The sequence below is a fragment of the Pelobates fuscus genome, chromosome 2 (assembly GCF_036172605.1).
Source record: "Pelobates fuscus isolate aPelFus1 chromosome 2, aPelFus1.pri, whole genome shotgun sequence".
NCBI lineage: Eukaryota > Metazoa > Chordata > Amphibia > Anura > Pelobatidae > Pelobates > Pelobates fuscus.
The window spans coordinates 53,650,269-53,675,548 of record NC_086318.1 but is presented as its reverse complement, the minus strand read 5'-3'; the positions used below and the strand labels follow the sequence as shown (position 1 = coordinate 53,675,548).

At 39.9% G+C, this 25,280-nt stretch overlaps 1 protein-coding gene across 5 annotated transcripts in view; it reads left to right on the top strand.

Annotated features, from left to right (window-relative positions):
* Window positions 1-25,280, top strand: part of LPIN1 (lipin 1) — a 185,305-nt gene that overhangs the window by 141,509 nt on the left and 18,516 nt on the right. For all 5 annotated transcript variants that reach the window (XM_063442149.1, XM_063442150.1, XM_063442152.1 and 2 more), the window contains 7 exons: window positions 1,852-1,945; window positions 2,657-2,847; window positions 5,208-5,301; window positions 12,279-12,348; window positions 15,621-15,713; window positions 17,242-17,321; window positions 18,875-19,016. In XM_063442149.1, coding sequence (XP_063298219.1) covers window positions 1,852-1,945; window positions 2,657-2,847; window positions 5,208-5,301; window positions 12,279-12,348; window positions 15,621-15,713; window positions 17,242-17,321; window positions 18,875-19,016 — 764 coding nt within the window. The remainder of the gene's footprint in view (window positions 1-1,851; window positions 1,946-2,656; window positions 2,848-5,207; window positions 5,302-12,278; window positions 12,349-15,620; window positions 15,714-17,241; window positions 17,322-18,874; window positions 19,017-25,280) is intronic.

Below are 25,280 nucleotides of genomic sequence, written 5' to 3'. Positions count from 1 at the left end.
TAGGTAACGGTTTCTTCATATCAGCTAATATCGTTTTTCATAAGAGACGGACATATATACACTTCATGACAATTTAGCCATGATTCTAAGAAAATAGATGGAATTGGCATGCATCTACAGGCTGAGCTAAATTTCAGAGTAGGGTTTGAGGAGTCAATAACTTCTATATTAATGAACCATTTTTCGGACCCGCGCCTTCAGATTTCCCACAGGAAGTAATCGGGAGCTGAAAGGTTGGGTGAACATGGCAGCCAATTAATCTGGGAATTTCTTGAAATTAGCATTTTGAAAATAAAATTCCACTATTTGTATTTGTTGTTACTTTGTAAAAACCTGTGATGAACCTCTCAAGATTTAGTATATTATGTATGTGAAGAAAATAGACTTATTTTCGGCATTTTCTTCTTAATTCGTGAATTTCTGCAATATTTTGTTTATTTTGGATTTATTGGTCGGTAGTTTAAAACTACCAAACACCGACCACCCTCCTGGCTCATTAACTTCAAAAGAGAACCGTCTATTAAGCGCTCTCTGGGCGGCCATTGTTCATATAGCCGAATGCCACGTGGAACAGAAAACAGCGGCCATCTTGTTTGCGCAAAAGGAGGCAGTGGGACTTGGTCGTCAAGTGTCTGGAACTAAAATCGGACACTCGACTTCCCGAACCACCGCTGAAACATACGAACGCCTGCTTCCTTTTGTTGCCGAACAGCTAGGAGAGCGCCATTCGGTAGTTTGCTTCATACGAACAAGGGAGCAATCACTCCTATGAACCAGGAGGCTCCATTCGTGTCTTTATTCGTTTTTATGCTACTTTCTGAATTGACCGACCACACACGCTGAATGCGTGGAACTGTTTTGGGCAGGAGCCTCGTATGTGGTCGGTAAAATATGACTTCCACACTTTTTGAGAACCCCTGAACCGATCTGGGTGAAATTTGAATATGTTGGTCTCCCAGATCGGGGCTATCAGGGGACATATATTTTGTGGGGATACCTGTTGTATAAAGGGGTGTTCTAAGTTTTGGGAAAATTGTGTGCCCTCTGTCTGGAGATAATTGGGTTATTCCTTAACTTATCTCAATATCTCCCAGGCAGAGAAAGGGAGGGTTTTAGTGTAAATCTGTCCTATGATTGGTTATTCCTTTTGTTTACTGTGGGAGGTCCTCTTGCAGGAGGATCTCCATAAAAGCCAGTGTGGCATCAATAAAACATTATTCCGGTTGTACCCTTCATGAAGTCTAGGCTCATGCTTGGGGGATATTTTATTTTCTTGGGAGAATTGTATTGGTAGCTGCATTCATCTACACTATTTCTCTACCTCCTAACTGCAGTTATAATCACTTATGCTCAGCTACTGGGAAAGGAATAGAAGACCTTGGTACCATAACCACTGAAGGTCTTAACAATGTACATGCAACAAAAAAATGTAACTCCTAACAAATGAGTTATTTACTTGTCAAATCGTACTCTGAATTTTGACCCTCCCTGTATAAAGGACCATTTCAGCTAAAACCCATCTCCACGGTTGACGTAAAAAGCTATGATTCATTCATGAACTGTTTAATATGTGCTCATCAGAACTGAAAATATGTGTATGGCTAATTATTACTATTTATTTATTTTTAATTCTTCAATCTATAATTCCTTTTGAAATGGTTATAGCTAATTTTGCTAAATCTTAATAAATCTTAATAAACATATGTCATAGACTTACTATGCACTATTTACGCAGTATTAAAATACATTTCTAAATGCAGTATCCGGGGCCAGCTGCATTGTTTAACATGATATATATAGGTCCCTGGAAGCAGTGTCTGCTGTGTTAAAAAGCGTATCTATATATTGCAGATAAAAGAAGTCGACATCTGGGAGCAGATGGCGTCTATTTAGATGACCTCACTTGTATGGATCCTGAAGTTGCTGCATTATATTTCCCAAAAAGGTACATTTGTATTATATAGCAGATGTGTTTTCTTTCAAATAATGTTTATTGAATCATTTTTAATATTTTTTTTTTTTTTTTTTTACAATAATGATAATATGACAACATTAAGACAATTAAAACAAAAGAAATAAAAAGGAAGGAAAAAGGAGGGGAAGAGAACGGGTGGAAAAGAAACAAAATATACATTTTCACATCCCTTAAACAATACAAAAACACTTAAACATGAATAGAAGTTAGGCATGTGATAATAAAAGGATAATGATTTTGATTGAACAAGACTTTTAATTCTTCTATAAAACTTCATTTTTTGCTGTCAGTTTTATTTTCATTGGGGTAGAACAAAGCCATAATATTCACAGGGACTGTCACATTAATGGACCCCTTTAAAATCAAAGGAAATTCAAATTCCAGGGAGGTGGTAATTGTCTCCTAATTGCCCTTTGCTGTTGACACCCATGACCAGAGGTGGGATGGAACTGAGATTTCTCTTGTTCTTTTACGTGTAATGAGAGAAGATAGAACAAGCTCTGCTCATCGTTCATCCTGTATCCAGGGATTGAGCATAGTCTGTTCCTGTTACTTTTAATGAAAAGGATTTACCAAAGTATCCAGTAACAAGTTCATTTTATATAGGTATGTCTTTTGTGGTAGACTGATAGTCATGTAAGCCCTAGTTTGTGTTCATGGGTCTGCTGTTCCTTTTTTCAGTGGAGAGGCAACAGGCCAATGTAGAGGCACCAGTGAATATGGACCACGTTCAGCTAACCAGTCTCCTCAGTCTGTGGGAAGCTCTGGGGTGGACAGCGGGGTGGAGAGCATCTCAGATGGACTCCGGGACCTACCCTCCATTGCAATATCCCTTTGTGGAGGCCTTAGTGAGAACAAAGAAATAACAAAAGGTAACTACAAGCCAACATGTATATAGCTACAGATTTATCAGTCCATTTAAACTTTGTAAACAATGCAGCTAAATTAAGAATATCTAGCTCATAGCTTTGGAGCTGTTGTGAAGTTGTGTTTTTCATGATGGATGGAAAGCCCAGCATGGCATGAATCCAGTTGTAGCTGGTGCATGGAGAAAAAGACCCACAGCATGTCCCTCAGTGTTCACAAGTTCCTGAATATTTCTGCACAAACGTTCATTCTCATGAAGTGCACAGTAATGGATTGGAATAACCTTTCGGTCTAATGACCTTCATCTGGTTTAACCTGCATTCTTCATGATAAAATACATGTTCTTTAAGTATGCTATATAATTCCACAAGAACCTGCGAGCTGCCATGGGCTCCCCATGTAGTTCATGGGCTGGTAAAACCTTATGGGAGATTTAGTTCCACAAGCCGTATAGAGCTACATATTGGCTACCCATGTGTAAAGCATTGGTAACGATTGTCAATGTCTTCCTTAATTCGCTGATATGCTAGGTTGTGAGTCTACCTAGTTCATAATATTTCCTTTAAATAAAATTGCTTAGTGCATCCTTTTGATGTATGTAAGGCTTATTCTCGAGGAAAGAGATAACACGGTAACATTCTGCTTCAGGGCTCCTTTCACAGGCTTCAGAAACAGAAAAGTTTGATTGTTTCCCTAAGAAGAATAACATACAATGTTTTCACTATATTCCAAAAATGTGTATTGGAATATGTAAATATGTTTACTTTATGGTTAATCCAGCCTCTAGTGGCTGTCTCATTGACAGCCGCTAGAGGCGCTTCCGCGTTTCTCACTGTGATTTTCAGTGAGAAGACGCCAGCGTCCATAGGAAAGCATTGAGAATGCTTTCCTATGGACTGGCTGAATGCGCGTGTGGCTCTTGCCGCGCATGCGCATTCAGCCGATGATGGCCAAAGGAGGAGGAGAGTCCCCAGCGCTGGAGAAAGGTGAGTGTTTAACCCCCTTCCTCTCCATTCAGCCCGGCGGGAGTGGGACCCTGAGGGTGTGGGCACCGAAAATGAGTTTGCTTTCCTGGCACTATTGTGGTCCTTTAAGAAAAACATTTAATGGATTCACCAGAATATTTTTCATTTAGGGTGAAGGTTAAAGTTTTGGGTGTGGAATGTAAGAAAATATATCACATATATCTTTGCTTTTACATTAATATTATTTTTTTAGAAGAAAACAATTTTAACATTATTGTGTTAAACTGATTTATGGAGAGAGATGGTAAGGCAAGAGAGAGACAGTTCTTCACAATTTATTTTTACATTTTGTTTCTCCTACATGGTCTGTTTTTGTTTTCCTCAAATGTATAGCTGTCTTTTCAATCTGTTACTATTTTTATCCACTCATAGGCTTCTCCCCATATACTGCTTCCACCCCATAGTTACTCAATCCATTAAAACATTCATCCACTGTGTCCAACTCACTGTCTCAGCCTCAACCCCATGTCTTAATACTCCTTCTAGTGTCTCAGCACCCATCCCATATCTTAGTCCCCTTTCAATTTACAGATTCTTCCCCAAATCTGTGTCTCACACTCCTCTATCGTCTCCGTTCTAATAAAATACATTAAATGATCTCCCTACCTCTTAATACCTTTTCTAATGTTCTCATTGCTGTGTAAGAAGCATTCAGGATGGTGACCATTTAGATATGACATTATATCCCTCGCTTTGAGACCCTAGACATGCAACTGTTTCCAAATACTCTGTGGAGATGTTGAGGCAGTGAAACCTTTATTTTACATTTTCATTGCAGTCGACCAAAAGATTAGGATATTGATCTGTACGTTTCAACGCCTAGTTGCATCGGGCATTTCATTTAATTTTTTATATTTTGGCATGTGCATATTTTCATGACATTGCTTGTCAAAGCTGGATTCATGTAAGTATAACATTTTAATACACAGGAATTTGAAGCCAGTGCAAAGTGGAAGGTTCTTTACTATGTTTCTTGTTGGCTTTGTTTACGGAGCATGAAATGAAAGTGAATTCATAGTAATTCAGTTAACTCCGAGGCCTTCAATTCCATATTTTCTGGCCAGGACTGATAGCAATGGAATGTTTGTTAGTATTTGGATCTCTACGGAACACCGAGCAGACCTGTGTCTGGTTTTTATCCCTGCATTGGCTGTGTTGTATTTTTTTTTGTTGGCAGCAAATCCCAAATAGAAAATAGAACCGTAACAAATCGAGAACTCCAGTGTTTATTCCACTGGATTTGGAATGATTTTCCTTTAGCCTTTCTGATGATTCTGTGGAAGATGTTTCTACAAACCTTTAATTTCCTCTTTTATTTTTATTTTTTTTCCTTTAAACAGAACAGTTTTCAGAGCAGGTGGTAACATATCAGCAGTTTGTGGAGAATCCTGCGATCATCGATGATCCCAACCTCGTCGTGAAAATTGGAAACAAGTATGCATATAATTATTTTTTTCTTTCATTTTTTTTTTGTAAGATTTTTGATTAAATTCTGATTGGCACATGGGGCAAATGACAACTACACCGAGATTAAGCAAAGGGCTGGGTAACCTATATTTTAAAAGTAAAAATATGTAACGATGGTAATCATGGATTTTTGTTGACATCTAGTGCTAGAGTAGTGGTAGCTAAAATTTTACTTGATCTTGGTTGTGAGGGACCATTTCCTTTTTACACAGACTTAAGCAATAATAGACAAAAAAAGCCAACAACATTTAATTTTTCACATTATTTTTTTACAAAATAATTATATAGACATTAGTGGCTACTTCCATAGATAACAAACCAAAATGTTATTCGAACAGATTGTATTCATTTCTGGTGTTGATCCAAACTAATTAAATGGAGGCCATAGTGGGAGGAAAATGTAATGTTGGCCCCTGATGAGACTGTAATGATTAAATAAAAACTCCTGACAAGTTTGCGTGTTCTACAGTGCCCTCCATTCATGTTGGCACCTTTGGTAAATATGGGCAAAGAAGGCGGTGAAAATATGTCTTTATTGTTTAACCTTTTTTAATGTAGTGTATATGCCTTTTAAATATTCACATAACACAAAAAAAAATGACAAAAATATAATTTTTTTCACATTTTCTGCTGCAAGAGTTATGCAAAAGCCCGTATAAGCAACAAAAAATATACCTTGGATTTCAAATAATTTTAAATATATTTTTCAAACTAAGCTATTGTTACATTTGGTATGTTGAGACAATCAGAGTTATTCGCTAAAATAAGAATTAAATACAAATTCAGAGTGAATTTCACATTTAAATAGCTTAAAAACATTTCTAAGTCAGTTATGTTCTCAGTTCAGCTACTCTGGCCTTACATTTTGAAATTTACTGAAATTTATATAAATTTTAAGCTAAATTACAAATACATTTCAGGTTTTAAACATCCCATTTACATCAACTGATTTACTGGTCATACATCACTTTTATAACAAAATCGCAACCTATCCTCCCTTTACCCCTATCACGGCACACCATTTGCAAGAACAGACAGTTTGGGAAATTTACCATATAACTTATACAATGTATTTAGATGTACATTTTACATTTTGTTTTCACAAACTTATTAAAATGAATAGAACATTCCACAGGCCTTGTGTATTCTATTAATTCACATTCCCCCGTTTTTTTGTATTCTGCTGAATCTCCCGAGTCCTGCCATACCCCATATATATATCTTCGTCATATTTGGGGAACATATAGAGTCAGATAACATACATGGCCAAATTTTGGCATGTCTCTATTCTTGAGTCTCAGATACAGATCTGAAGTGACTCTGTCTGTGACACCATAAGAATTACAGTCATACTTGTCACAGCGTTTTGATGCCAGTGGCAATCTCTGTAAAGCTATTGCTGATTTTTTTATGCACCAAGCAATATCCGTTACAGACCACAATTAGAAATACTGGCTGTGCCCAGGCTGCTCTATGGCAGAGGGCATCTGCAAGCAAATGTGATCAGATTCCTTTGGCATCCATCCGGGGACTATTGCTGAATTGTATCACTAGTGTAGAGTAGAGCAGTGTTCGGGCCTTGCCATAATTGTCACCAATTATGCCTTGTGCTTTTGTCTGCGGATGGTGTGCATCTTCAGTCATGAAGTACAAAAGTTCCGTAGAATAACAGTTTGTGAATTTCTAATCAGTTTATTATTGCTCGCTACTCCAAGGTTCTTCAGGGTCCCACTATGTTTAGGGAGAGCCATGATTGTTATCCTATTCCCAAGGTGCAAGGTCTAGGTAACCATTAATATCCCTTGCTATTAATGTTAACACTGTGTGGTTAATCCAGTTAACACTGAACTGTAATGAACTAACATATACAAAGTGGGAAATGTTTGGCCAAAATTAAAATTTTGGAAAAAGTCCCCAAATCCATTGTAGTCACAGCTTGACTATTTTAGCATAGTATAATTTGCTATTTATTTAAACAACAAACACAAAGAAACGCATCCTGCTTTTTTCTATATCTGTTTATTGATTAGAGGGCAAAATAAATCGAAAGGGGTTTAATTACTAAATACTGAATTGTTTTGAATTGAAACCTGATTTTAGAAGCAAAAGTTAGCTAAGCTGTGTCTGTTGGTGAGATGGAGATATTTTTCGAAATCATCAATTTTAGCTCAGATTCTAGAGTTCAGCTTTAAGTTCACTACAATTAGGTGCTTCGTAAATAAATCCAAAAGTGTAAGAGGCACTAGGTAAGAATGCTTAAAGGAATATTCCAAGCTGGAATTTTACGACTTGTTTGGTAATGCATTATGGGAAATGTAGTTGCAAAGTTTTGTATCACCAAAATGTGCTCACATAAACACTTTTACTGTAGAACAATTCACCAACACTTTTGTTATTTTGTTGAGCTAATTTTATTTATTTATTTTTTTGTATCCAAAAGTTGTTTTTCACATGCTTCTTATTCTCTAATGATTATTTCTTGGAAGCTATTTATAAAATGTATAGATTTTGAGAAGTAATAGAGAAAATTAATTAGAACTAACAAGAGTGAAACACGGACACAGAATTAAAGGAAATCTATTGCAGGCGGATACAACTTCAGTAGCAATGTCATTTCAGTTTAACATAAAAGGCGAAGGAAGCTGATGGTGTTCATTTAATATTCCTACCACAGCAATTAAAAAGTAAAAGGACCTTTCTAAAACATGGAAAAATAAATAATAACCTCTTGGTGACTTACAGACACTAAGGACCTTATTTTTTATTTTATTTTTTAAGAGATTGTACCTCAATCTAGCACACTGGCATGGCTCCTTCTTGTAATGCCTGGCTTTTGAATCCATCAATACACAGGAATCATGGCTCCTTCTTATAATGCCTGGCCTTACAATCCATCAATACACAGGGACCATGGCTCCTTCTTATAATGCCTGGCCTTACAATCCATCAATACACAGGGACCATGGCTCCTTCTTATAATGCCTGGCCTTACAATCCATCAATACACAGTGGCCATGGCTCCTTCTTATAATGTCTGGCCTTACAATCCATCAATACTCAGGGTCCATGCCTGGCCTTTGAATCCATCAATACACAGGGACCATGGCGCCTTCTTATAATGCCTGGCCTTACAATCCATCAATACACATTGGCCATGGCTCCTTCTTATAATGTCTGGCCTTACAATCCATCAATACTCAGGGTCCATGCCTGGCCTTTGAATCCATCAATACACAGGGTCCATGGCTCCTTCTTATAATGCCAGGCCTTTGAATCAATCAATACACAGGGGCCATCGCTCCTTCTTATAATGCCTGGCCTTACAATCCATCAATACACAGGGACCATGGCTCCTTCTTATAATGCCAGGCCTTTGAATCAATCAATACACAGGGACCTTGGCTCCTTCTTATAATGTCTGGCCTTACAATCCATCAATACACAGGGTCCATGCCTGGCCTTTGAATCCATCAGTAAACAGGGACCATGGCGCCTTCTTATAATGCATGGCCTTTGAATCCATCAATATACAGGGACCATGGCTCCTTCTTATAATGCCTGGCCTTTAAACCCATCAATACACAGGGGCCATGGCTCCTTCTTATGATACCTGGCCTTTGAATCCATCAATATGCAGGGTCCTTGGCTCCTACTTATAATGCCTGGTCTTTGAATCCATCAATAAACAGGGACCATGGCGCCTTCTTATAATGCCTGGCCTTTGAATCCATCAATATACAGAGACCATGGCTCCTTCTTATAATGCCTGGCCTTTGAATCCATCAATACACATGGGCCATGGCTCCTTCTTATAATGCCTGGCCTTTGAATCCATCAATATGCAGGGTCCATGGCTCCTTCTTATAATGCCTGGTCTTTGATTCCATCAATATGCAGCGTCCATGGCTCCTTCTTATAATGCCTGGCCTTTGAATCTATCAATACACAGGGTCCATGGCTCCTTCTTATAATGCCTGGCCTTTGAATCCATCAATACACAGGGGCCATCGCTCCTTCTTATAATGCCTGGCCTTACAATCCATCAATACACAGGGACCATGGCTCCTTCTTATAATGCCTGGCCTTTAAATCCATCAGTAAACAGGGACCATGGCGCCTTCTTATAATGCCTGGCCTTTGAATCCATCAATATACAGAGACCATGGCTCCTTCTTATAATGCCTGGCCTTTGAATCCATCAAAACACAGGGGCCATGGCTCCTTCTTATAATGCCTGGCCTTTGAATCCATCAATATGCAGGGTCCTTCTTATAATGCCTGGTCTTTGATTCCATCAATATGCAGCGTCCATGGCTCCTTCTTATAATGCCTGGCCTTTGAATCTATCAATACACAGGGGCCATCGCTCCTTCTTATAATGCCTGGCCTTACAATCCATCAATACACAGGGACCATGGCTCCTTCTTATAATGCCTGGCCTTTGAATCCATCAGTAAACAGGGACCATGGCGCCTTCTTATAATGCCTGGCCTTTGAATCCATCAATATACAGAGACCATGGCTCCTTCTTATAATGCCTGGCCTTTGAATCCATCAATATGCAGGGTCCATGGCTCCTTCTTATAATGCCTGGCCTTTGAATCTATCAATACACAGGGTCCATGGCGCCTTCTTATAATGCATGGCCTTTGAATCCATCAATATATAGAGACCATGGCTCCTTCTTATAATGCCTGGCCTTTGAATCCATCAATACACAGGGGCCATGGCTCCTTCTTATAATGCCTGGCCTTTGAATCCATCAATATGCAGGGTCTATGGCTCCTTCTTATAATGCCTGGCCTTTGAATCTATCAATACACAGGGTCCATGGCTCCTTCTTATAATGCCTGGCCTTACAATCCATCAATACACGGGGACCATGGCTCCTTCTTATAATGCCTGGCCTTTGAATCCATCAATACACAGGGGCCATGGCTCCTTCTTATAATGCCTGGCCTTTGAATCCATCAATATGCAAGGTCCATGGCTCCTTCTTATAATGCCTGGCCTTTGAATCTATCAATACACAGGGTCCATGGCTCCTTCTTGTAATGCCTGGCCTTACACTCCATCAATACACAGGGGCCATGGCTCCTTCTTATAATGTCTGGCCTTACAATCCATCAATACACAGGGTCCATGCCTGGCCTTTGAATCCATCAGTAAACAGGGACCATGGCGCCTTCTTATAATGCATGGCCTTTGAATCCATCAATATAGAGGGACCATGGCTCCTTCTTATAATGCCTGGCCTTTAAACCCATCAATACACAGGGGCCATGGCTCCTTCTTATGATACCTGGCCTTTGAATCCAACAATATGCAGGGTCCTTGGCTCCTTCTTATAATGCCTGACCTATGAATCCATCAATACACGGGGACCATGGCTCCTTCTTATAATGCCTGGCCTTTGAATCCATCAATACACAGGGTCCATGGCGCCTTCTTATAATGCCTGGCCTTTGAATCCATCAATATACAGAGACCATGGCTCCTTCTTATAATGCCTGGCCTTTGAATCCATCAATACACAGGGTCCATGGCTCATTCTTATAATGCCTGGCCTTTGAATCCATCAATACACAGGGGCCATGGCTCCTTCTTATAATGCCTGGCATTTGAATCCATCAATATGCAGGGTCCATGGCTCCTTCTTATAATGCCTGGTCTTTGATTCCATCAATATGCAGCGTCCATGGCTCCTTCTTATAATGCCTGGCCTTTGAATCTATCAATACACAGGGTCCATGGCTCCTTCTTATAATGCCTGGCCTTACAATCCATCAATACACAGGGACCATAGCTCCTTCTTATAATGCCTGGCCTTACAATCCATCAATACACAGGGGCCATGGCTCCTTCTTATAATGCCTGGCCTTACAATCCATCAATACACAGTGGCCATGGCTCCTTCTCATAATGTCTGGCCTTTGAATCCATCAATACACAGGGTCCATGCCTGGCCTTTGAATCCATCAGTAAACAGGGACCATGGCTCCTTCTTATAATGCCTGGCCTTTGAATCCATCAGTAGACAGGGACCATGGCTCCTTCTTATAATGCCTGGCCTTTGAATCCATCAGTAAACAGGGACCATGGCTCCTTCTTATAATGCCTGGCCCCTTTGAATTCATCAACACACATGGTCCATGGCTCCTTCTTATAATGCCTGGCCCCTTTGAATCCATCAATACACAGGGACAATGGCTCCTTTTTTTAATGCCTGGCCTTTGAATCCATCAATACACAGGGACAATGGCTCCTTTTTTTAATGCCTGGCCTTTGAATCCATCAATACACAGGGACCATGGCTCCTTTTTTAATGCCTGGCCTTTGAATCCATCAATACACAGGGACCATGGCTCCTTGCATACGGCAAGTGTGTACCTTTCAAAATTTTAAGTGGGTAAAGAGGAAGAATTTAATTTTAGGGGTGTGAGTGGGGCTGTGACTGGGTTGGGGCTGTTCAAAGGAATATTTTAGAATATTGATTATTTAAAAAAAATAAAAAATCATTTGAAATCTTGAATCCTCAATGATCGTGTGTCAGGAAGTTCTAATCTCGGCAGGATAGTGATTGCCAAAGCATTATAGCTATAAAAGGGAGCCTTCTCAGCACAAATCATTAGGTCTGTTTTTACTGATCTGATCATGTTAATAGTGGTGTAGTAAAGTATCAGAACGTTTACAATTGCGTAAGAGTAAAAAATTTTGAAAATATGGTGAAATTCCAAGATGGTTGTCTGTGCAACACTGACAGACCGTTATTTGGTTATTCTAGCTGATCTTATTGTAGCTTTGTTAGATGTCTGTCTTTATAGTAGTCTTGTTAAATTTTTACATGATTGATGATAAGAAATTTAAGGTGACGGCACACTTGGACTATAAGTGCAGTTGGGCTATTTGTAGTGTTTGTAATAACTGTTGTTTTCTTGCTGTAGGTACTACAATTGGCCAACGGCAGCACCTGTTATATTGGCCATGCAGGCTTTCCAGAAGCCATTACCTAAGGTAGGTGTGAGTTTTATTATCATGGATTTCAAGGGAACCGTTTATCCATTTTTGTAATTGGTGTTTACTATTAGCATAATATGATACTTCAATATATGATAACATTATGCAAATTGCTTCTCAGCATATTGTCAAACTGTTCTACGCCATTATATGAACATTCTTTGTTTTAATAATGAGATCTGGAAGCATTTTCATTTTAGAAGGACAAGCAATACAAATGACATCACACATTTTGTAATTATAGTGATTATTATTTTTCCTTAAATTTGTTCTTCTTAACCCCTTAACGCCGTTAGGATGTGTAATTACGTCCTAACTATAATGGGCTTTGATGCCTCTAGTGCCTAATAACATATCCTGCAGATTTGGTGTGAGCAGAGATTTAACCAAGGAGCCCCTCTGTCTGCTGGGGCTATTTTTAGTGCAGGTTATCTACAGTATGGATGCCATATGTCACATGGTTCGGCATCCATATTGGTTTAGGTGGAGTATTTTTGGCATTAATCAAATCATTTCTTATCCACAACCACGTTTCCAGGTGTGAAATTATATACTATTGTCAGATTTGTTTAAGAGATGTGGATCTAATAAACATTAGCGATAGTTATAGTGCATTAGCAGTGGTTAACATTACATAATGCTTTATAATATCCAACTGCATTTAGTTTCATTATGCTTGTTCTAATAATTGTCCCTAACAATGCTTGGCCTCCACTTGCTTTGCATGTCCTTTTGCTGGTTTGAATCTGGCTGTTGAAACCAACCTCTTAGCCCTGGAATGTAATTTCTCTTGATAACAGTTACATTTATTAAAACAGCTGAATTAGCCACAAGGTGAACTTAGATGGCCCTTTATAGCCCAGGGGTACGAGGCTTCCCCAAACTCCGGCCCTCCAGATGTTGCTGAACTACAACTCCCATGATTCTCAGCCTATCTAGTTCATTCATAGAATCATGGGAGTTGTAGTTCAGCAACATCTGGAGGGCCGGAGTTTAGGAAAGCCAGGGTTAGACAGAGAACACAGGAAGCATTAATAGGTTGGCCCCCTTTATCATCTGGTAAACCGCCTAAGATCCTGTGAGATCTTACATATTGTAGTGTGTGTGTGTTTATATTTATACGTTCTTACACACCCACAATTCCATATCTCTACACATTTTACCATTTCAAAGGCTCTACAGGGCTGATAACATAATTTAGCACCACCATTGTTTGGACGCCATATTTCACTAGCGTGTCTTCACAGAGCATCATGGGAAATTAACATGTATAGCGTCATGGCTGTCCATTACTGCAAGACTTTAGCAAAGTTATAGCCTTGTTTCACGCAGGAACGTGAAACTTCCCTTCGATTAAACTTTTAGGATGAGATTAAGTTCCACGTCTTGATTATTATTTTTTTTATTATTATTCTTCCTGGCAAAAGTAACATACCAGATTTTTACCGCTCGGGGCAAAACAACTCAATTTATAATATTCAGAACAAAATATTAGTGCTGGAAGGAAAAGCTTTTTGCAGCATTATACAGTCAGTTGCCATGGGCTACCCATAATTCATATATAAACATAACCGAGCCTTTCCCATTGTCAGATGCTTTTTCATAGGAACAGATTGGTCGTGCAGAAACATTTTCCATTAGAACATGTTTTGTTTATCCGAGGAATAATAACGCATGAATCATGTAATGACCCCATTATTGTTGCATGCATTTCTTCCGCGTGGATAGGAACATAATGATTTGTGCTGAGAAGGCTCCCTTTTTTCTTTGCACTGCGGGTGAGAGAAAAATTATTTTGTAGGATGTATTATTTAATTTGTGGACTTCTGTTATATAAATAAGACTGTTGCATTAATCTGCTGCTTTTAACCATAGCTATAGGTGACCTATGGTCACAGCTGTTTAATCTGAAGCTGGCATGGGACAAGCATGACCTCTGCTGTCTTTCATTAATATTAAATAATATATATTTTTTTAAAAAGTAAAAAAAAAAAAAAAAAACGAAGTTGATAGTGTAATACCGAAATACATTAAAATTGTGAGTGAGTTTTATTTATAAAATCCCTTGAGCTCTTGAATTTTTGTTTGACATGTTTGGCAGCACTTGGTTCTTTTTTTTCATATTCATTCTAGTTTCTTTATACTAAACTTTTATTCTGTGTAAATGTTATACATCCGACCATGTATCTTTCTTTTTGCTGGTTTATGTAACATTTTTCATTATATATATATTTGACTATATTAAAGTTTTGATGGCACTTCTATAATATACTTTCCAAACTGTCCTGCTCTGTTGGTTTTGCATTTTGTGTGTTGCTATCCCAGCCCCATCCAATCACTGCTAACATAAGGTACCTCCAAGATTTTAATAGCTCCTCTATTTTCATTTTTATCGTCTGTTTAATTATTTATTTATTTTTTTAAACTTTATTTACTCTTTAATTCCTCTACTACATTGCAACACTTGAAATGTTACAGGAATAATCAGACACCTTTCAGGTTAGAGAACAGAAGAAACATATGCAGGGAGGGTTCTCCTGCTCTCCCTTGTCACTCAGTTGTCTGCATAGAGGTCTACACTGTTGGCATAGACCTCTACCCTTACAATTGATAGGCAGGTGTGTGAGGGACTATATCTTAAAAAAAAAATCTGTTTCTTTTAACTTTTAATGGATATGGCTGCCTACTCACCATTATGGTGATCACTGACCTCAAACCTGTCCTCAAGGAACAAACATTTCACTTTTCATCAGTATCCCCACTGGAAAATAATTGGGCAATCCTTAACTTGAAAGTGTCAGCTAAATGATATATTGATTTGACTAATTTATTTTTTACTTCTCCAGAATGTAGGATGAACCTGCTTTATTCTTTGGATATTTTTTAACTCTTTTAACTAACCAGAATAATAGGTTGACGTCTAGTGCATTTTCCCACTTAACTGTAAATACTAACACAAATTTTTTACATTTTCTTTTCTTTGTCTTCAATTTCATTTCCCTCTAAATGTTTCAAGTACTCTTCCTTTGATTACGTGTATGCAGTAATAGATTCCATTAGATCTTGCTTTTCGAGACTCTGTGGCCGACCGACAGTATGCATGATTCTCATTCATGTGTTTGCTTGCAATTGTGTTTTGTTTCTATTTTTTAAATTTATTTTTTTTACGTATATTTTTCCCACCCATTATTTAATTCATTTAGATATTTGTGTTTTGCTTTTTTATACTTTTTTTTGTTTTGTTTATTTATCACGTGCATGTAACACAGGTTACTGTGGATACCCTTATGAGAGACAAGATGCCCAAAAAAGGAGGAAGGTGGTGGTTTTCATGGCGTGGGAGAAACACAAATATCAAAGTGGTGAGTTTCATGGTTAGATTTCATCCATACTTCTGCACTTCTCGTTTCTATTTTTTCCTCCAAATACAACGTGTTCCTTTAACACATCTGTATGTGATCTTCTCAGAAACATTCTTAGAATGTTGTGGTTAACACATAAACACACACACCACAAACACTCCATTAGCTGTGCACATGGTCTAATTGATAAAGGAAAACTCCCTCCCCACACGCTATACATATGGCCTGACTAACATCGACTGTCTGTTAATATACAGCCTGCTTCTTTCAACCTTCCACTGTGATTTCTGACCATAAGGTAACAACTTTCAATTTTCTCACTGCTCTTTCAGTTGACTTTCCATTTTCTGCTCCCTCTCTCTCTGTCTCTGTCTCTCTTCCTCCAACATGCAATTGTCACGACTACTAGTGTGGTCCAGCATGCAGAAACTATGTAAACATATACATAAGAAGGAAAAGGAAAATAAAAGGACAGAGCGTAAACCGGACCTTAGAATGGCCAGACTAATATGCTAGAGACAGATAATGGTCAAAGGGAAAGCCGAGGTCAAGGAAGCCAGAAAATACACAATACCGTTTACACAAGCCAAGTCAGGGAAACCAGAATTCGCAATAACCAGGGAAAAGCCAAGATCAGGATACCAGGAAATCAGATTCACAAAGATAAAGCACTCTCAGGAAACCAGGAAGAGGAAACCACGACAGGGCAAGGTACTGGGGTGAGTTAGGGATTTAAATATCCCTCTCTATACTCTGATTGGTCAGAGGGCGACCTCTGACCCCAAAACGTGCGTATGCGTTGACGTCATGACGTCACGCGCACATTAGTATAATTCTCGGGGGTGGAGCTAGAGATGGACGCGACCAAGCGGTCTGCGCCATCTTTGATTTGGGTGTGACGCCCGGAAGACCCAGGGAAGTGGTTGCCGGCTCGCCGACGAGCAGGTAAGCTCGTGCTGTCGGCGAGGCTGTGCCGGTCGGGCACGGCCGTGCCACGCGGCGGGCCGATGACCGCAACAGCAATCTAGTAAAGTCTGTTATACATCTGTTGCCCAACCTGTGTTTTAGTTTATCCCCAGGCAATGCCTTGCAGCCTGTTTGGTATACTAGAGTAATCAGATTGGCATCAGCAACTGAGCCACCCTCACCGGTGAAATCTTATGATTATATAATGCATAATGATATATATTAAAGGATGGTAAATTACCTCTATCATGGAACTGAGTACCTCCATCTTGTCTCTCTGTTAATCATTACAAGCTCCACCCTCTGTACCTGTCAGTCACAATAAAGAGAGGAGGAGAAATGTTTTCATTTCTACTTCAATGCAATGTGTGCACTGGCTCTGCCTGGTCTGAACTGGATTGGGCTGTCTAATCTATAATATACATTATAAAACAATAATAAGGGTAACACAAGTTATAGTTGATTTTCAATGTTTTTTTTTAAATGGTGTAATTTCCAGTGATGATGATGATGGTTCACTTTTAAGTGTTTAAAACATTTAACCAACAATTTCTCTGATTAGGAAGCTAAGACAGAACAGGGATTAATCGGAAAAGGACCTTTTAATGGAGAGCAAGCTGAAGGGACAAGCATGGAACAAAGGTAACACATATGGAATTACAATGCTGAGCTATTTATTTAGTATTACAGTAAAGAGTACAAGTGATGTTAAATGGACAAACCAAATACCATAACAACCTTTATGGTTAGCCCCTGTTATGACGCACAGAGGTCTCATGACTGTCTCTGTCACAGATTTACTGATAACTGCACTTCTCACCACATGCACTGAAAAAGGTTTGGCCAATTAGGAAAAAATGTCTTCTACATTTACTCCTGGGGACTGCTATCGCATGAGCTTTACTTAAAGGATCACCCCAACATGCTTGCTGTTTCAGCACTTGTGTCGATCACCTGATTCATTGTTGCAAATCTTGTTGTCAGCTTTAAGCTTTAAACTCTCCCACGTTTCTTTACAAATACACTTCTGCGCAACATTTAGATATCGTATAGCAATAGGTTCATCTTCTATGGTATCTATGCTTTTTTGTGCTACCTGTAATATACTTAGTGGAAGCATGTCATGGACTGTACACAGTACTTTAAGTGAACCTGTAATGGAAAAAAAAGTCACTTGCCTTTAATTTCTCTGTTTACATTTAATACACCATATATCATAAAGATACATGGTGTATTCAATGTAAAATATAAAGACTGACTCACTTTTCCTCCGTTCCATCACCCTTTTGTGGGTGTTACTCTTTGAGTAACACTCACCTTCTGGCCGTTTTCAGCTCATCTTGCACTTTGCCTCTGTTCTCCTTTGATTTGCCCTGGTTGGGATGCATCCCTAAACAGGGCAATTTTGGGCACGATGACATCGTTGACAGTGTCCCATCATCTCAAATGGAGTGACACCGCATCATTCCGTTTCTATACTACCTAGTTTCCATAGCAACCACAACTCATGCTCTGTGATTGTTATTCAAGGAAATCAAAGGGATCTCCCATGGGAGGTCTTTTCTGCTATCCCTTGTCATTCAGTGCCTTGACTGACAGCTGGGAGAAAAACATATTTTTAAATAGATTTTTCTCCTAATCTGTACATTTACTAGCACAACTGCCACCACAATGTACAGATAAAATCATATGGTCAATCAAATGACCACACGTTGTTTGGGGCATGACAGGTGCTCTTTAACACATTTATTAGATTATGTCAAACAAATGTTTTTAATTAGAAGTAGCAAATAACCCCCTTACTTTATAATTGAAGCCATTCAAGGTATCACATACCGCTTCTGTTTTATGTAATGTTAATGTTTTCAAGATCAACACCATTTCAGGATTTGTTACAGGAACAATGTATTTGTCTCAGCCTGGTCATTGTAATTTGGCACAAGGTTTCCTTCCTGAGTTTCCCCATTGATAATAAGTAATATACTCAATGGAAGGACATGGATATGAATGAAATATCAGAGCTTAGATTACACATTGATAACTTGTGATGCACGCTGTGAGCTCTGTCCCGAGAGATATGGCTTTTAAGAGACAATCAATTAATGCACTCAGTGATTCAGTCCAAATGTATTTTTCAAGCAAGCAGCCAAATGCATTTTTCCGGTTCATTACAGAATCTTCCTGTGTTGTTTCAGGATAAAGGATGAGTCGTCTTCAAGCGATGAAGATCCCAGAGCAGCTAAACAAAACATTGGCTCTCTGCAGTCAACCCAGAGTCACCTCTTATCCTCTAACGTCACATATAAAAAGACACTGCGGCTGAGTTCAGACCAGCTGGTGAGTATCACACACACATACCTTCTTATATTGAAGCACTATATTGAAAAGTAGATACAGTAATTAATTATACAGCATCTGAACTGACATTATACCCTTAGTGTTAATATTATATATATCTGGAATAGTCTTCATTAGTTATCTTTAAAGGACCACAAAAGTCACCCAGACCACTTCTTCTCAATGAAGTGGTCTGGGTGCAGTGGTCCTGTCATTTTAACACTGCAGTGTAAATTATTGCAGTTTTGTAGAGACAGCAATGTTTATATAGAAGGGTTAAATATAACTCCAGTGACTGTCTTCCTGACAGCTGTTAGTGGAATTTCTGCTACACTGAGTAAATAAAACTTGGACACATGATGTTGCAGCTCATATGAAAACATTGCATTGAATGCTTTCCTATGAGAAGCATTGGATGCAACGCATGTGCATCTGGTCCCAAATGCTCTTGTATGATTCCATGCCTCCTTGATGACGTTGTGTAAGGCGGTTAGACCAGTAGTGCCAAGTTAATCTTGGCGCTGGAAAAAGTTCAGTAAAATGCTTATTTAAAAAAAAATATTTTTGTGGCATATGGGGAGAGCCTTGAAGGTACACTATAGGCACCCAGACCACTTCAGCTCATTGAATTGGTCTGGGTGCAATGTCCGATGTCCCTTAACCCTAGAGTGGAAATTATTGCAGTTTCTGAGAAACTGCAATAATTACCTCTCAGGGTTAACTCCACCTCTAGTGGCTTTCTACCACACAACTACTAGAGGTACTTCCAGGTCTTTAGGTGACTTTTGGTTGTCTATATGATGCTGGACGTCCTCACGCAGTGCATGAAGACTTCCAGCGTCACCGGAATCCTCATAGCAAAGCATTGATTAATGCTTTCCTATGGGGGAAATCCTAATGCAGGCATGGCCATTGATGCGCATGCGCATTAGGTCTCCCCTGCCGGCTGACATCGTTGGGATAGGAGTGTCTATGCACCAAAACCACTTCATTAATATGGACTGTGTGGCAAATTGACAACTGAATTGGGTCATTTAACGCACAATATTCAACCTGGAACATATATACAACATATATACAACTCTGCTTTTTTTTGCCAAATATACTTTTGGTGTAATTGTCTCTTTTTGATTGTTTATTTCGCTTCAGTGACTCTAAGTTTAGACTTTCCCACAAATGTCTACTTGTAGTTCTGCACTTTGAACCCATGAGTGGCCACTGGACCTTTCTATTATAATGAATGATTTCACACCAGGAAGATAGGTAATGGCATACAGCTAGATATCTGGTCAGATTTAAGCTCATGGAAAGGATCGAGTCACAGGTCTGTAATCTACATTTGGGAGAGGTGACTCAGGTTCTTGGTTAGTGTCCTTAAGGTCATAGCAGGTAGCTCCAGGTCAAGGCCCAATATTAATGGCCTCATATCAATTGTAATCAGATTGACACCTTAGTGTCTAGACATATATATTGTTTTAAGAGCTGAGAAATAACAAGGCATCTGCCCACGTGTGCCTAAACTAAAATTGGAGCAGAGGATGTCAAGTTACGGTGGAAAGGAAGATGAATAGAGTGGTGTTTAGTGAATAAATCCACATTCGCCTTCACACATTGTTTAATATAATATATATACAATACTGAAATGTATGTACAAAAATATAGTAAATAGTACAGCATCACTTGCCATAATATTTGCTATTTTTTCCCCATTGTTTAACTTTTCTGAGCATTGTTACTTTCGAATTGGTTTTCACATGTATTGCACGGTTGTGTGTCCACCGTGTGATCAAATAATCCTCAACTTAGTCCACATAGATAACAAAAAAAAATGTTCACCCTCTATTTTAAATTTCACTTTTTATCTGTTTGCTATCACTTTCTTTTTTTCCATAGGCAATAGTGCCATGTACCATTGCTAGCATGCCATGCACTCTTGAAATCAATGAGAGCAGCTTTCACATTGGTGTCTATTTAAATCAGTGTTTGAGACCTCTCATTGACTTCGCATGCAGTTCTTTTACAATTAATTTCAGCATAAAATCAGGTGCTGGGATCTTCCATATTCCAATTCATTTTATTTTAATTGCATCAATGTCAGACTCACAATCTAGGCGGAAGTAGTCTATACTGCCAGAGCCTTCAGAATTTAGTAAATCAAGCGTTTCAGTGGATTGAACATGATGGACTAATTAATGCTATAGCCTACATCAGGGGTAGGAAACGTTTGACACTCTTGATGTTGTGCATTACATCTCACACAATGCTCTTACAGTCATAAAGCTGGCAAAGCATCAGGGGAGATGTTTGAGAGAAAAATGAAAAAAATCAACCTAGAGCCAGGAGATAGTTAGGGGGGTTAACCCCTAAATAGTGAACATCAATAGAGAAAAAACACAAAAGAAAAAAATGCAATTCTAACTAGATGGAGTATATGAAAAAAATTGAAAACATAAGATATAACTTGTAATAAGTTAAAAGTTATATCTTATGTTTTCAATTTTTTCATATACTCCATCTAGGTAGAATTGCATTTTTTTCTTTTGCGTTTTTTCTCTATTGATGATCAGGGGAGATGTAGTCCATCACATCTGGAGTGCCGAATTTTTCTACCCCTGGCCTACGTGAATAAATATGTCAGTGATTTGCACTTTTTGTTTAAAAACTCAAGTATGAGAAGCTCATATTGAAGCCATAGACATGTCCTTATTTTAGTAACTGAGAGGGTTTGAGGTGGATTACCATTAGGTAAATGTATTTCCATTAGTAAGTTCAATAATGCATTATGTCTATCATCTGAACAGCCAACCATTCATATATATTTATAGCCTAATTTCAAACTCGCAAAAGGCGAACTGTGGTAATTAATCCGGATACAGCACATACGCACTAACAGCAGGAGACGGGGATCACTGTTTAGAAGGGCTTGCAATATCTAAATTTAATTGGTATGATGTCAAATGAAAGTGCATTAGGGAAATCCATTAGATATAGCACTGTGCAACAGAGATAGCAAATTGGCACGTCTGCTGAGAGAGCGCTGCAGTCAGTAATGATTTAGACTCATATTATTTATTTGATTACTTAGAAAATGTTTTATCAGAAAGAATATATTGTGACTTCTGTAGTTTTTAGTTCTCAAAGCTGTTTATTGGATGCAACAGTCAAATACAGTAGAATGGACACGCAGGTCCCGGCAAAATCTGAATGATCAACATTTTGAACAGTAGTATGCAATTATACAAGTATTTAGAGTAAGTGTGTACAACAAGCGAAATTAGTCAGGTGGACGATAGGGTTGCGACTTATAGATTGTCATACTTATAGGCTCTATGCTGAATTCGACCTATTTGCGGTGTTCATCATGACTTTTTAGGCATTAGACTTTGCCTTGTGGGGGATGTGCAGATTATTAGAGGTCGTGGGTACTCGTGTATTCGAGTGTGCTTAGGTGTGCGGCCTTGTTGGCCAAATGTGTCTTATTGTGTCCGGTGGAGTCATTAGAGGGTGTCTCCGCCCTAGTAAATTGGGTAATGTGTGTTTGTCTGATCCCTTCGGGACGGTCCACCGTTAAGGTCTGTTTGTCATGAAAAGATCGTCTTATGTCTCTGGGGTGACTGTCCCCAAAATGTTCCTCAAGTAATTAGATGTCTTTGCTGTGTCAGCTGCGTAGTTACTTTTAGTATCCCCTTTTCGCCCGTGGGCCTCTTCCCTTATGAGATGGTGAAGGCTATCGGACCTAGGTTGGAGGTCATTAGCTGTTTATGTGTATTCCCTGTTTGTATTTTGTGATGTTGCGGTTGAGGTGTTCGTCCCTAGACAGATGTTTGAGCGTGAATATGTGGTGTATCCATTGGTAACCTCGGGTTGAGTTAAACTGCATCTGTTATTCAGTCAGCTTATGTATCGTTGTTGGAGAACTTAGATGAAAGACGAGTGAGAGATAAGAGAAGAAGATGAAGGGGGGAAAGAAGAGAGCGGTTTGAAGGGGGGTGGGGAGGGGCGTGTAGAGGGGTAGGGGATCCCATTGCCTGTGGTTACCGTGTGTCATATCGGGTCTCATTCTCCATCCAGGAGGGGGCGCGGGGTTCCTCAGGCCTGCATGCGTTCGTTCCTGTCCGTGTGTCGGACCGCTATATAGATCAGCCATGTTTTTCCTCAAGACCCCTAAGGGTGGCCTGTGTTGATTCTGCGCTGTATATCTCTTCCACCCGCTCCATCCATTGTCCTATTGTTGGGGTAGCCGTCTGTTTCCAGTATAGTGGAATTAGTGCTTTGGCAGCGTTCAACAGGTGCCTAAGAATGTTTTTCCTATACGCCCCAATGGTGTCTGGTGTGGAGTGCAGGAGAGCCACCCCTGCATCAAGATTTCCGTCCGTCCCTAAGATTTCCTCTGTTTTCTGTTTTACTGCTTCCCAAAATCGTGTAATGAGTGGGCATTCCCACCATATGTGCAGTGGTGTACCTCGCTCTTCCCCACATCTCCAACATGTGTGAGGTACATTTGGATAGATCCTGTAGGCTATCAGGTTTTCTGAGTTGCATATAGCGAAAGGATTGTAGGCTGGTTGCCCTCCAGCAGTTCCCTCAGGGGGGTCATGCCCGTGTTGTTTAGTATCCTGTGGATGGGGAATGATTCCCCCTCTCCAAGGAAAGTCCATGATGTCGGTGGCAGTCCGCCTCCTATCTGAGGGTTATGTTGTATTTGAATCATCGGGCTTGGTGTTTGAGATAGGTGTGGAGCTCTTCTGATAGTATCCCATGCTTTCAGTGTCTGCGCTACGGTAGAGGTTGGTTCAAGTATCACCCGTGGCAGTCTCTTGGAATTCCACACCGACGTCAGAAATGAGGGGCCAATATGGCTTTTATCTAGGTCGATCCATTGTTAAGGGCCGGTTGGGTATGCCACTCCAGTACCCGCTGTAGTACTGTCGCATGATGGTATTTGCGCAAATCAGGGATCGCTAGTCCCCCCCATGCTCGTGGCAAACATAGGACATCCTGTCGGAGCCTTGCCTGTTTCCCATTCCGGTTCTGAGTGACGTGAAGTATGCTATCGGCAGGACTTGAGGGATCGTCTGGTATAGATATAAGATCCGCGGTAGTATATTCATTTTGAGGATTGCAACCCGGCCGAACCATGATATGTGGGGGTACGCCCATGTCTTCAGATCTTGTTGTACTCGTTGTAGCAGTGGTAAGAAGTTCGTTCGGTACATGTCTCCCAGGTCTCTGGTGAGTGCTATTCCCAGGTATTGCATGTGATTCGTGCACCATCGGAATGGGAATTGGGTTTTTAATGCGTCTGCTTGGGCCGTCGGGACAGTAATGTTGAGTACTTCACATCTGTTCATGTTCAGTTTGAATCCTGAGACCTCCCCATAGTTTTTGAGCATAGTTACCAGGTGGGGCATTGTTGTCTCCGGGTTTGTGATAAAGAAAAAAAGATCATCTGCGTATGCAGCCACTTTGTGTGCTGTATTACCGCTTTTGAAGCCCGGGATTTCATCCGAATTGCATACTGCCTCTAGGAACGGTTCGAGGGCCAGGGCAAAGAGCATGGAATCCCTGTCTCGTCCCATTGTGAATCGGGAAAGACTCAGTGAGCGCTCCGTTCACTCTCACCTTTGCGTTGGGGCATTGGTACAGCGCACCCATCCACTTCATCATGTTCTCCCCTAAGCATAGTTCTTGAAGCGTGGCCATAAGGAACGTCCAGTCCACCTGGTCGAACGCTTTTTCCGCATCCGTTGATAGTAGTAGGAGTTTATCTTTTGACCGTTTCGCCAGGTTATGGATGGACTGTACCCTAAGAGTGCTGTCCCTTGCCTCCCTCCCAGGAATGAACCCCGTCATGATCAGGATGGACCAATTTTGGGGTATTCCCCCAATTCTAGTGGATAGTATCTTGGTGAAAAGCTTCACATCCACATTCAGCAGTGAGATTGGTCTATAGTTGCTGCATAGTTCGGGATTCTTCCCCGGTTTCAGGAGGATTGTTATAGTTGCCGCTAAGGACTCGTGTCGGAACTAGAGTGTTGAACGCATTGGTGAGTTTCGGGAGCAATATGGTTTGGAATTTCTTATAGTAGTCTAGAGTAAAGCTGTCAGGGCCCGGTGTGCGGCCCGTTTTGGCGGCCTTAATTGCTCCCGCTACCTCTGCTTCTGTGATCGGTGTATCCAGGACCTCTGACTTCCCTCGTTGTAGTCGTGTCCCCACGTGGGATTCGACGTATCTCTGTATCTTGTCACGTCTGTCAGCCGCCT